The following is a 12,109-nucleotide window of genomic DNA, read 5'->3' as shown; positions in this document are numbered from 1 at the left end:
CCCCATAAGGTGAGAAGAAGGAGGTGAGGACGACGTGCTGGTTCTCAGGTGTGAGCTAAGAAGTGATGACATCGACCTGTCCATCCATCCATCGTTATTGGGAACGTAAGATCTATCTCCAATAAGATGGACAAGCTAGCCATGCTAACCCAGCAACAGAGGGAATACCAGAGGGCAGAGTAGCATCATGCTATTCACAGACATGGCTAACGGAGCTAACACCAGACACCAACGCCACATTGGAGGAGCTTCACCTGCTGTGAGCAGACAGGATCCAGGAGACAGAGACTGAACAGACTGCTGAAGAAGCTCAGTCCTGGACCCTGTGGAGGTGGAGGCTGGCTGACTGGACAATGATGGACAAGTTGTCAGCATCTATTTTCTTATGGACCTTTTTGCACTTTCTATACACTTTCTTACTTTTGTTTTCTTGTTTGCTGCTGTGACTCCTCCTGAATTTCCCCTCATGGATAAATTAAGTATTAAATTAAGTATTTTCTATTTTACTCTATTTTTATTTTGCTTTATAAAATGAACCGTATTGCAACAAACTTAAACCCCTTAACCAGGTCATATTACCGGTACCGATGAGTGTATTGGATCAGGACAACCCTACTATTACTAAAGCCCAATTAGAGACCATCTAAGGCCTTGTTTTTAGATTCATTTAATGCCTTTTAAGACTTCTTAAGAATCTGCAGGGACTCCGTAAACAATGTGAAAAAAAAGAGATTCTTGTTAAAACATCAAAACATAAGATCAAAACCCTTGTGCAGGGGCTGGATGTGTCATGACTCCTGTTCAATTTCTTACATGAAGCGTCTGTCTTTCTTCACAGTCGGTCCATCTCTTGCCGGATCCTCCGAGATCTTGATAGCATCCTCCATGGCAGCCAGAAGACCGTTACCACCCTCTCCTCTCAGGGCAGGGCCGAAGCACTCGGGCCGACGGATGAGCAGACGCACCACAACGTTGGCGTTCTCCTCAACGCTTTCTCCTGCGAAGAGCAAGAGCACCGTGTTAGTGACAACTCGCATCCCAAAACTAAAAATACAGTCAGAGTACGAGGATGCTGACCGTTCACAAAGACAGCAAAGCGGAGGAAGTCCAGGTAGCGCTCTCCTCCACAGGGGTTCCAGCCGATGTCGGGGTAGCCTTTAGAGAGGAGCATCGGACACATCTGGAGCCCACAGCCGGCCAAGTACGTCACCACCTACATCAGCAAACCACACCAAGACACTTTATCAGCTAAATAAAAAACTTTTTTTTCTTTCTTCCTTTCAATCCATTCAGACTTTTCAAACCATTTCAAGGTCCTGCTCCTGCAGAGCCAAGGCCAGCTCATTGTTGTCGATGCAGGAAGCTGCAGCCACATCCAGAGGAGTGGATCCACGCATACCTACGAATGGAAAACACAAACAGTGACTCTGATTTGTACATTCATTGAATCCTGTAGCCACAAAACCTGCAAATAGAAAACGTCTGAACAAGATCTTCTTGATTTTTTCATGCCTTAAAGAAACTTTGATGTCTTCTTAATGAAACTAATGTAACACACGTTTAAAGAAAATATCTCTTTTAATAGGGAAGTGGACAATTTGATCTTTATACCATCACTTTCTAAATATCCTAAATTGATGAAGACATTTAATGTTCTTCAGAGCTAAAAGATGCAGTGACTGACCCAAGCCGATGCCGCTGTTCTGCAGCAGATAGCTCAGATGGTCAAACATGGAGCGCTGATTCTGTCGGCTGATACGACAGAAGTAGCACAAGAAACGACAGCAGTTGGTCACCATTTGGGGGAATCGAATTTCCTGGAGACGGAGAAAGTTTAACAACATTAATTCTGACACTTGAGAGTTGACTCTTGGTCGGACTGAGGAAAGCAGATAAAACAAACTGGGTTACCTTTGAGTCTCCGCCGCCGCCCAACACGTTGACCATCACCTCCATTACAGTCTCGTGCATGCCGAGTGCTCTCATCAGATTGGGGTGCTGGTAGAAAACTTTGTTGTTCATGATGTTTCTAAAAACACGAAGATAAACATCAGATTGATGGTTTCAGTCCCATAAGATGATTATGAACTACAGGTCGTTAATCCGACACTAACCCGATGCTCTGAATCATGAGCCGCTCCTCCTCTGGACCCATCTGAACGATCAGCAGCGACCTGATCTGCCCCAAACACTCCAACAAATCCATGGTGTCCTGAACCGACACGGCGTTGATAGCGTAGGCTTTGGGTAGAGCTCGGATCAGCTCGCCGAGGCCATCGTACTGCCTGTGGAGCAAGCTGAACATCAGACGCACCAGCTCAGGGTTCTGGATGAAGGACTCCTGGGCCCAGTGGATCATGGTGTGGGAGATCAGCTCCTGAAGGGTGCCTGAGTGATGAAGACAACAAGAGGAACAGCATGTCTGAGTATCTGGTTCAAACATTTCCAGGTTATGAATCGTCTTTCAGCGAAGTCTGCTCATCTCACTTGGTTTTGGCTCCTCCTCGACCTCGGGCTTATCCTCTTCCTGCTTCTTGCGTAAATTCTTGACCTTATCGACCAGACTGAGGAGTCTTCCTCTCAGTGAGGTGTCCACCTCTTCTTCCTCAGCCTCCTCCTCAATGTGTATACCTGTATTCAAAGCAGAACTCTTTATTAAAAGCCCAATAGATTTAACATGAAAGTCAACAAAAACAGGATCTTGAAAGGACTTCTCACCGCAGTGAAGCAGGATGTCATTGTGAAACTCTCCCAGAGTGTCCCGGACCTCCTCAGGAACCGGACATTCCTCCTCCTCTGGGCCGTGCTTAAAGTTTGTCAGGAGAAGAACCTTGGAGAAGAGTAAATAAAACATCTCATGAGGTTTTTTTTAGATATATTTTAATTGTGATGTCCCTTTGTGTCAAAGTTTCATCCCTTTATAATGTGTGTGTTTGAAAACATAAAATTTTCCCTCCATCAGTGAGTCACATGACCAGCTGCACTGAGATTCTAATCAGTGTGTGACATCATCACCAACTGCTGCTCTGTGAGGAGTGAAGTTGACAAAAAATTACAAACAACTCCTCATAGAGGGCACAATTTTACCTAATTCACTGTAAAAAATATGATATTTCTGTAGGAAATTTTGTCAGGAATCCATCCATGTCATTTTTTAAGGTGTACGATTTTTACTTTTTTGTGTAGAGGCCCAAATGCGGCAGCTTGCGTGGAGCTGATCCATCTATTCCCATTCATTCTAATGGAGGGAGCTGAGGGGGCTTGTTTGGGGTTTACCGACTTAGAGGGCTCATCATTTGAAAACCATTTCCAAAATAACAACTCTTTTAAGAACTTTTGTAAAGCAGGGTCCAATCTGTCATCTTGGCGATTTTCAAGCCGATACCGCTTATGGCTCCATTGGAGATCCTTTTTGTAGAAAGGGTAAAAATGTGGGAAAATCTTATTTTGAAAGGCAAATTGCAGGCATCCTGTTCAAGATAGGTCCACGGTACCCTTTATCATTTTTGTCTTATCTCTTTATGACATTGCTACTGACCGTTAGTAGGGATGGGTACCTTTCACATTTGAAATGATAAGGTACCGATGCCTGGTACCTGGTAATAGGTATCGGTACTCAATGGTACCAGTTTTCTGCACTTTTTTGTGTTTATGTGCCAAAAAATATTAATTTGTGTAAAGATAAAGTGTTTTTTTTTTAATTTAACATACTTATTCTTTAGCATTCCTTGAAATGCTCTGTTCATGTCTAGCATGAAAAATTACCTTCTCTTCCACTCCCTCACAGTCACAAGGATGCATTCAGGTACCAAAACATGGAACCTTTGATTCCGGTCAGTACCTATAAAAGCACCTAATTTGGTACCCATCCCTACTTGTTAGAGGTATTTTATTGTTTTTTTGAGTGCTAAGGTGGCGCTAGAGAGAAAACTATGGGATGTTGGGGTCAAGTTTAGTATCACATATACATTTTTTGCTGATTGAGAGGTGTGTGCCAACTTTGGTGAGTTTTTGAGCATGTTTAGGGGGTAAAATTAGAGCTCAAAGTCCAGAGTAAGAAGAAGAAAGAAACAAATCAAAACAATGTGGTCTTCTCCCTTCACGCAAGGACCCTAATCGATCCAGTACCTGGTCTTGTGGAGGTGAGCGGAACTCGCGTGTCCGTCTTGCAGTCTCAGCGGCTGACATGGTAAAAGCCCTCATCAACAGGTTGTAACGAATGCGCTGGTTGTTTTGAATCTCATGGACGAACTGGTCTGAGTAAGCCACGATAGCTTCAACTCTGTGACGCAGCTCGCAGTCGCAGAAGTACTGCAGCAGCGTGCACATCTGTAAACGTCAGAAAGAGAAAGTTAAAGATGGAGGACTGTGAAGCTGCAATAGAAGAAACAGGAAACAGTTTGAATATCGACCTGCAGCTTGACAGACTCTGGAAGCTTCATCTGCAGCAATCCCTCCTCCAGACCCTCCTCTTCCTCTTTGGCCTCAGCTTCTCCTGCCTCCGCCTCCTTCTCCTCCTCTGCCTTCTCTCCATCCACCTTTCCTCCTTTAGCCTCTCCCTCCTCCTTCTCCTCTCCCTCCGCCGTCTCTTTGGGCTCAGCCTCCTCCCCTTCATGCTCTGCTTTTTCCAGCTCCTTCAGCTCCTCCTCATCGCCGACCCCTTCGTCCTCGAGCTCAGCTTCTTCATCCTCATCTTTCTCCTCCTCCTCTTCTGCTTCCTCGTCAGCAGCTCCGCCCTCTTCAGCTTTCTCTTCCTCCTCTTCTTCCTCTTTTCCGCTGAAGACGTTGGGGTCGATCATCTTGAGGATGTGCTTGGTGTCCTCGTCGTTGAAGATGCCCATGATGAGCAGGGTGCTGATGAGCTTGAGGATCGGGACGAAGTGGAACTCAACGCTGCCTCCGACTGGATCCCGCATGGCCTGGCTACCATCCAGCACGGCTTCTGTTAGCATGCTAATGGCTTTGGTCTTCAGCTCCTGAAAACAAAGGATTAAAAATCAGCAAAAGGCAGCTCAATTTCACAATTTTTTCTAGGAAACTTCTCTGATCTCTTACCTGCAGGGGGAAAATCGGACTGATGGTGTACAGATCGGGGTCGGTGCCGACAAAGTTGATGGATGAGAAGTGTAACTTAGGGCGTAAGCAGGTCGTGAGGCCGACACCTGGGAGAGAATGGGCTTTCTTTGCATCTGGGTAGAGGTGGATGCTCAGAGTCTCCTCAGTCATGGGGACGATAAACTCTCTGTTGGTTCCCAGGCGCGCCCGTTTGGCAGACTCGAGGTGAATGCTGATGAGCAAGTCATAGTAGCCGCTGCGGAGAGGCCCGGGCAGGTAGGTGTTCTCGATGGCATAGAAAAGCTGGGATTCATCCACATGGCTGCACAGAGCGTGGGCCACACGGTTGTTACCGAGCGCACACACAGCACAGTAAAGCATGAGGGTGTGGAAGTGGAACTTCATCAGGTCCAGACGCTCGGACAGCTCCAGGATGTCGATACACCTGAGACAAAAAAAAACAAGACTTTGATAATGAAGGAGATCAGTGATACCAGTTTATTTGAGCACTTTTTCTGTACTTTTCTGTCTCTTAAAATTACTTATCCAATTTACTGTGGGTATTAATTCATTTTTCTTAAAGGTCCCATATTATGCAAAAATCACTTCATAAAGTCTTTTAGTGAAATTTGTGGGTCTTTGGCTTTCCTCCCAGCCCACAAAATGTGATATTTAATGACAAAACCTGTATTTAGTAGAGCTTGTGAATGTGAAATCCTGACCCAAAACAAGCTGTTTAGATTTTGAGGATTTGTTGACATCAGCGATTCCCTTTTTTGACCAATCAGGAGCAAGTCTGACCTGATTGGAGAATGCCAAAGTTGAATGACCATCACTGCTCTGTTTTTGGCTGTAAACAGTCACATAGTTCCATGCACAAGCTTCCCATCTCGGAAGAAGACAAGACTAAGTGTCTAGAGTTCATTTATCAAGGAAATGTGCCAGCTACACTCAGTAAAACTGCTTTTCCAGCTTTGGACAGTCCAACAGAGGGCTAGCGAATAGACTGGTCCTGAATCCAGGCGCATTACCAACCATCCTCCAACAAACCTGGGACCCTGGAAACGTGAGTATTTTAAATGCTGTGTGCTGTGGAGCAGATGGAAGAGCTTTTCCTCAGTGCCTCCCCTGTCTCTGTGTTAGCTTCAGGATGCTAACTTTAGCTGCAGTTAGCCTGTTGTTTTAGCCTGTAATGTTACGGTAAACGAGCTTTGCTGTTTTCTAAACTTTGTGCACTCGGAGCTCGTGGCGCCGCTCTCAGTGACCCTGAAGAGCGGGGCGGTATCAGCGATGGCTCATTTACATATGAAGGCCACGCCCACTAAATCAGAGCGTTCTGAACAGAGGGGCTATGAGAGCCTGGAAACAATGCTGCTGTGCTTGATTTATTGGATTTTTGGACCAAAACATGTTACTACCATTTCATGAAGACATCAATGATCCATCCATCCAAATTTCTAACGAGCACCCTGTGGCCTCTGACCTGTTCTCCTCTGGGATGTGCAGAGCCATCATGATGAGAGGTTCAGTACACTCCACCATCCAGCCCAGTCTCTCACTAACTCTGCCAACTTCTGGGTTGAGGAAGTGATTGGGCATCCGGCTCCAGATCACCGGGGTCAGCATCTGGACGTCTAGCCTTGGGGGACACTGGGGGACGGGGTTCATACGCTCGCTGCGGAACATGGCGGCTGAGATTGGCATAATATTCTGAGAGCAAGAGGAGAGCAAGAGGTTAAGATCAGATGTATATTAAAAAACAAACATTTGGTCCTTTTTTATGCACATAACAGATGCAAGAGTAAAAGTAGCTCCTAACCTTCAGTTTTCCCAACTCGAGCTGCACCAGGTTCTGGTTTGAGGGCTGAACAAACACAGCAGGAAACAGCTTCGTGTTGGGCTCCACCTGAAAAAAAAACAACTCTGGTTTTATAGCTGCATATCATACACAACTTAGATCAAAATGCACCCACAGCTGATGCCAATAAGGATTTCTTACCTGGTAGAAGGTGTTCACTTCCTTCCCATTGGCTGTAAAGGTCATGAGACCTGTTGCCAGATCAACCAAGCAGCCAATCACCATGTCCTCCTGACTGAAGCGGGTCTGCTGAGTGCTTACCAGGTCTCCTCCCCACACCATGTAACAGTTACTGTGCTTCATACTGCAAAATAACAATATCAGCTCTGTTATTTCTTACTTTATCACTTTTTCTGTTATAGAAATGAAAACACTCACCTCAACGAGCTCATTTACATCTAAAAACCACATTTTAAAAACTGTAACTGCTCCTTTAAATCGAATGTGATAAAAACTGACCTGTCGTGTATGTTTCCTTTGTCGTCTCCCACAGTAACAGTGACGCTGCGAACTTTAGAGAGGTCAAAGCCTGGATCAAACTGGTGGTAATCAGGGGTGACCCATCCAATCCACACACCAGAGGGCTCCTGCCCGGCAAATATCCTCACCGAATAGTAATACTGGAATAAATATGAAAACACAACTGTTACCGCAAGGAATCAGAGAGGAGCTCTTGTTTGTCTGAGACAGATAAATCAACAAACTGGAACTTACAGTGGTGGTATTCTGGATGATCTCAGGGTCATCTCTATCATCGGGGACCACGTCTTCCACCAGACGTGGCACCGTTGGAGGGGCAGGAGGAGGAGCGAGAGGTGTCATCGCAGCCTTCTTGGCTTTGGAAAAGAATCTGCAAAGAAGAAAACAGAAAACAGATATTGAGTTTCTTTCCTCTGGTCCATTTTTTGTTAAACAGACACTTCCTGTCAGACTCACCCTCTCTTCTTTCCCTTCTCTGACATCGTGTCTTTCTCATTTTCCAAAGAAAGCTCCTTAGACACCGACGGCTCCTTCTTATCCTCCTCCTGCTCCTTGCGGCTGGCAGATTTCTTCAGGACTTCAAACTCTGAGTCCGGCTCCACCACAACCACTTCCTCCTCGGGGATGGTGAGGGCCCGGGTGAGAAGGGTGGTGCCTGCTGGGATCTTGAAGGTCTCGTGGAACTGGACAGGCATGCTCAGTCTCAGGAACAGCATGTCGGTGTTGGCGTTCTGGGACCCAAACGTCCTGTGGGTGAGCTTTAAGCAGGGGGCGCTGTCGACAGTCCCATCAACACGGGAGACCTGAGGGACAACATGTTCACCATGAGTACACATAATCCAACTTTTAGTGCAGGGGTGGCCAACCCGCGGCTCGTGAGCTACATTCGGCTCTTTGCCTTCCAGTGTGTGGCTCTTTTAACCATTCATAAAAACATCAATTTACTGTTATGAGTAATGGTGTGCAGATCAACCTTAAACATTGATATACCAATAAAAATGTTGTAATTAGTATTTATCATTACTTGCGTAATGAGATCAATACCTAAGTTTCACTTTCTCTTCTCAATGTTTTCAGAAGACAAATAAGGTTCCCTCGCAACGCTACAATTTTTTTAAAACATGTAAAAACTTGTGTGTGTGTTTATGTGGAAATATCAAATTGTTTAATCATAAAAATCTCATAGTTTTTCAACTTATTTCTTAACATATACATTTCTACAGTTTCATTTTACAGACACTTTTGTCCAAAGTGACGTACAACACAAGCAAAAATTTAGACAGAAAGAAAAGTTGGCTGGTGCAACAACAGTGCTACAAGTTATTCGGCTGCAAGTGCTGCCAATAAGTGCAGGAATGTTATTTTCTTGTATAAATGGAATGTAGAATAATCTAGCTAAGAAAACGTAATTAATTGCTGCAACACTATACTTCAACAACATTCAGTAATAGTGCTGAAAACTCAATAAGAGCTGAGTGTAAAGCTGCGCCAGTCTGGTTCAGTTCAGTACGGTTTGGTACAGTTAAACCTGATCCTGTTTGCGTTTTCACTGCAAACTGTGCCCTCTTGTGGTAGGCGGCGTGTAAGCCGGATGCCAAAAGCAGCAGCTGTTAAACAATAGCGCGACGCCGTAGCAGGGCGACACAGTTTACCCCGCTAATAAATCCAACGAAGAAGAAAAAAGCGACACAGTAAACAAAGAGCATAGATGGAAGACATGCAGCATTTTGTCCTCTCTGTGATTGGCATGTAGCTCTTTGATACGAAGAACAATCAAGCTTTGTTTCAGAGAAGTCTGTGAGCTGCCAGGAGAAATACAGCCGCTGTCGGGGTAAGTGACGATTCTTTTGACCAATCAACGGTCTGCTGTGTTGTAGCTCCACCTTCCAGGAGCGGATTGGTTCAGTCTGGCACACATACAGCAGGGTACCAAAAGGTGGGGCGGCTCGTCTCGGTTATTTGGGAATCTGTCCCAGGATAAGTCAATGGAAACGCCAAAAAATGTGCGCCGTACTGAGACGAACTGAACTGGTCTGCTTGGTGGAAACGCGGCTATAGACCTTCTGACTGATTCTACCCCTGAGGACAAAGAGAAGAAGGGTCAGATTAAGGGTCTGAGAGTCCCCTGAACAGGTGAGTCTTCAGACATCTCTTAAAGTAGAAAAGGGTGAGAAGGAGTGTAGACCTGGATGAGGGACCCCAGGTAGGCAGGAGCAATTCTTTTCAATGTTTTTTAAGCCAGGAGAAGAGCTTTGAGTTTGATTCAGAAGCCAGTGAAGCTATGTGAAACACAGTACCGTTTGATTTTACATGAATTGGTTCTCAGTTCTACAGACGTAATTCGGTCCATACCCATAAAAGCATCTTATTCAGTACCCTTGGTCTCTGATTGGTTGGCCGCCCCTGTTTTAGGGTTTAGATCTATAAAACTCTTTGTTATTACCTCGATATGGTTGTGATCCGTGGGCACAGGCACAAACTGGGGCAGGCTCTTACTGAACCACATGGTGATGTCTCGCTTCATGTTGATGGCGAACGGTTCAAACCCTTCCTGCAGGCCACAGATGGCGAAGTAGCGCAGGCTGCTGACGTTCTGACCAAGGTTAATCCTTCCAACCTGTGACAGGCCCAAGGCACACACGGGGATGAAACCTGAGGGGGGAAACACAGGAAGTCAGATTAAAAAAATAACAAAATCTTGATTTCCTTAATCTAATTTTACATTTATCACAAACTAATGAAGGAAAACGACTTTTAAACCTTACCTTCCCCTATCTCAATGTCTTTGAAAGCCATTTCTGAGCCGGAGTCACTGATCAGCATCTCTCCGTTGAGCGTGAACATGATGTTCATCTCAGTCAGATCAATCATACAACCAACCACATCACCGGACTGCCACTGGCGACCAAACGACTCGTTGCCAATGTGCCACCTTTGAGCCTGAAGAGGAAACATCAGTATGAACATTATAAAATTAAAAAGTAGATCTATCCAGACTCTTAAGGCTTGGCTGAGTGGTTGGATTAGATGTTGCTTTGTTTTGCTGTGAAGTGATCTCACTGACCTTGTTGCCATTAAAGACGTAAGCCAGTTCATCTGCTCCCAGCTCCGTATCAGAGCGGACACTGGGACGAGCCCAGCCCACTCTCATCTCCCCGGTGGTGACGGCCTCAAACTCAAAGTACCACTTCCCCTGGGTGACGGCGTAGGATCTCTCTGCCCTGAAGATCCGAACCTTGTCCCCACGGGTGTTCTCAAGGCCATGGCCAGCTGCAGGGGAAGACAGAAACACATGTCAGAGAGATGAAGACACTGGTATACATATTTCACATGAACATTCAGTCGATGCATGTTAGCACGCCACTCACAGCTTTCCTGATCTGGTGGCTCGATGTTGTAGCCATAGCCGATGAGAGTGCGGACAGCGTTGTTCACGCTGTCTCGGTTCGTTTTCTTAGTTCTCTCGTCCAGCAGATTGTACGGTACCAGACGAGGGTTTCGCTTATTCAAAATGTCCTGAGAAGAATTAAAAAAGATAGAAGTTGATGGAAAATTAGAGAAAACTGCCATTTGTTAAAAACTGGAAAGGTGAAGAGATGTTTACCTGCACGATGCTGTAGGTCCATCCTTGCCGAACACGGTCCCTGGCCCAAACATTATGCCCGTTTTCAGCTAGCTTCTCCACCAGCTGGTTCTGGTTTGGTGTCAGTTTGACGTGGGTGAGGTCAAGTGGTCCGGGTTTGTATCCGTTTGTCATCACATACCTTAAAGACAGATACACTCGTATTAAGATCCAACATTATTCATAACTTGAGTGATATAAAAGAGTAAGGAGGGAGCAGAAATCAGACATAGTTGAAGTTGACATACGTCTTGGGCAGTTTGATCTTCTTGAGATTCTCCTCTGCTTTCTCATCCCCCATACCGACATGGCAACCCAGAGCCAAGAGAGTCCTGCAGGAAAAACAGGAACACAGACGTCAACAATCCCCTCTGTGACTAACCACAACCACTAAAATGGAAAACTTCATCTGATACTCACTTCAGAGTCTCTCCAGACATCTGCAGGTTGTAGTTCCTCTCCGGTTCAGGGAGACTCTGGAAGTCCACCAAACAGGGGTGAAGTTTCTTGTTGTCGTCCCTGAACTGTGGAGGGAGACGATGGTAGGTTACAAACAAGTCAAGAAAATCAGCCTCAGTGAATCTTTGTTTTTTCACAAGAGACATTTGAAATTTGTTTGATTCTTCTCATACTGCTTTTTAAGGTGAAGGATGGCATTCATCCAAAAAAATCCACCTGTTTTGATGAGACAACTATCTCAAATAATTAGAATTTTTTTATTGATTTTAGAATTTCCTTTTTTAACAAGATTTTATCTCTTAAAAACAAAAAAAAAACAATATTTTGGATTTTCCCATTTTTATGAGACAGTATCTCATGAAAACAGAAATTTGTTTTTTAATTTTGCTGTTTTTGTGAGATAGTATCTTGTAAAAAGATAAAATATTTATTTTTGATTTTCAATTATTTATTTTTGATTTAACTGTTTTTACAAGATTGTACCTCGTAAAAACAAAAAAGAAATGATTTTGATTTTCTGAATTTATTTATTTTTTGATTTTGCTGTTTTTATGAGATAGTATCTTGTGAAAAAAAAAGGAATTTATTAATTTTTGATTTTCCTGTTAGTATGAGATTGGATCTTGTAAAAACAG

General features: G+C 44.6%; 1 protein-coding gene across 10 annotated transcripts in view; it reads right to left on the bottom strand.

Annotated features, from left to right (window-relative positions):
• The window catches only part of ryr1b (ryanodine receptor 1b (skeletal)), a 102,393-nt gene that overhangs the window by 42,796 nt on the left and 47,488 nt on the right, over positions 1–12,109 (bottom strand). For all 10 annotated transcript variants that reach the window (XM_074679029.1, XM_074679034.1, XM_074679035.1 and 7 more), the window contains 24 exons: positions 11,436–11,539; positions 11,264–11,347; positions 10,998–11,157; positions 10,762–10,909; positions 10,458–10,663; positions 10,159–10,333; positions 9,837–10,045; positions 7,850–8,196; positions 7,628–7,763; positions 7,373–7,533; positions 7,055–7,217; positions 6,875–6,961; positions 6,539–6,765; positions 5,056–5,500; positions 4,413–4,976; positions 4,129–4,329; positions 2,719–2,830; positions 2,488–2,631; positions 2,115–2,388; positions 1,912–2,029; positions 1,685–1,817; positions 1,305–1,399; positions 1,078–1,213; positions 814–997 (listed from right to left, as the gene is read on the bottom strand). In XM_074679029.1, the coding sequence (XP_074535130.1) occupies positions 814–997; positions 1,078–1,213; positions 1,305–1,399; positions 1,685–1,817; positions 1,912–2,029; positions 2,115–2,388; positions 2,488–2,631; positions 2,719–2,830; positions 4,129–4,329; positions 4,413–4,976; positions 5,056–5,500; positions 6,539–6,765; positions 6,875–6,961; positions 7,055–7,217; positions 7,373–7,533; positions 7,628–7,763; positions 7,850–8,196; positions 9,837–10,045; positions 10,159–10,333; positions 10,458–10,663; positions 10,762–10,909; positions 10,998–11,157; positions 11,264–11,347; positions 11,436–11,539 (4,613 nt within the window). The remainder of the gene's footprint in view (positions 1–813; positions 998–1,077; positions 1,214–1,304; positions 1,400–1,684; positions 1,818–1,911; positions 2,030–2,114; positions 2,389–2,487; positions 2,632–2,718; positions 2,831–4,128; positions 4,330–4,412; positions 4,977–5,055; positions 5,501–6,538; positions 6,766–6,874; positions 6,962–7,054; positions 7,218–7,372; positions 7,534–7,627; positions 7,764–7,849; positions 8,197–9,836; positions 10,046–10,158; positions 10,334–10,457; positions 10,664–10,761; positions 10,910–10,997; positions 11,158–11,263; positions 11,348–11,435; positions 11,540–12,109) is intronic.

The sequence above is a fragment of the Halichoeres trimaculatus genome, unplaced genomic scaffold (genome assembly GCF_033239565.1).
Source record: "Halichoeres trimaculatus isolate MK-OKI-2021-1 unplaced genomic scaffold, fHalTri1.1 fHalTri1_scaffold_9, whole genome shotgun sequence".
NCBI lineage: Eukaryota > Metazoa > Chordata > Actinopteri > Labriformes > Labridae > Halichoeres > Halichoeres trimaculatus.
The sequence above is the reverse complement of the archived record's forward strand: the minus strand, read 5'-3'. Positions and strand labels throughout refer to the sequence as shown.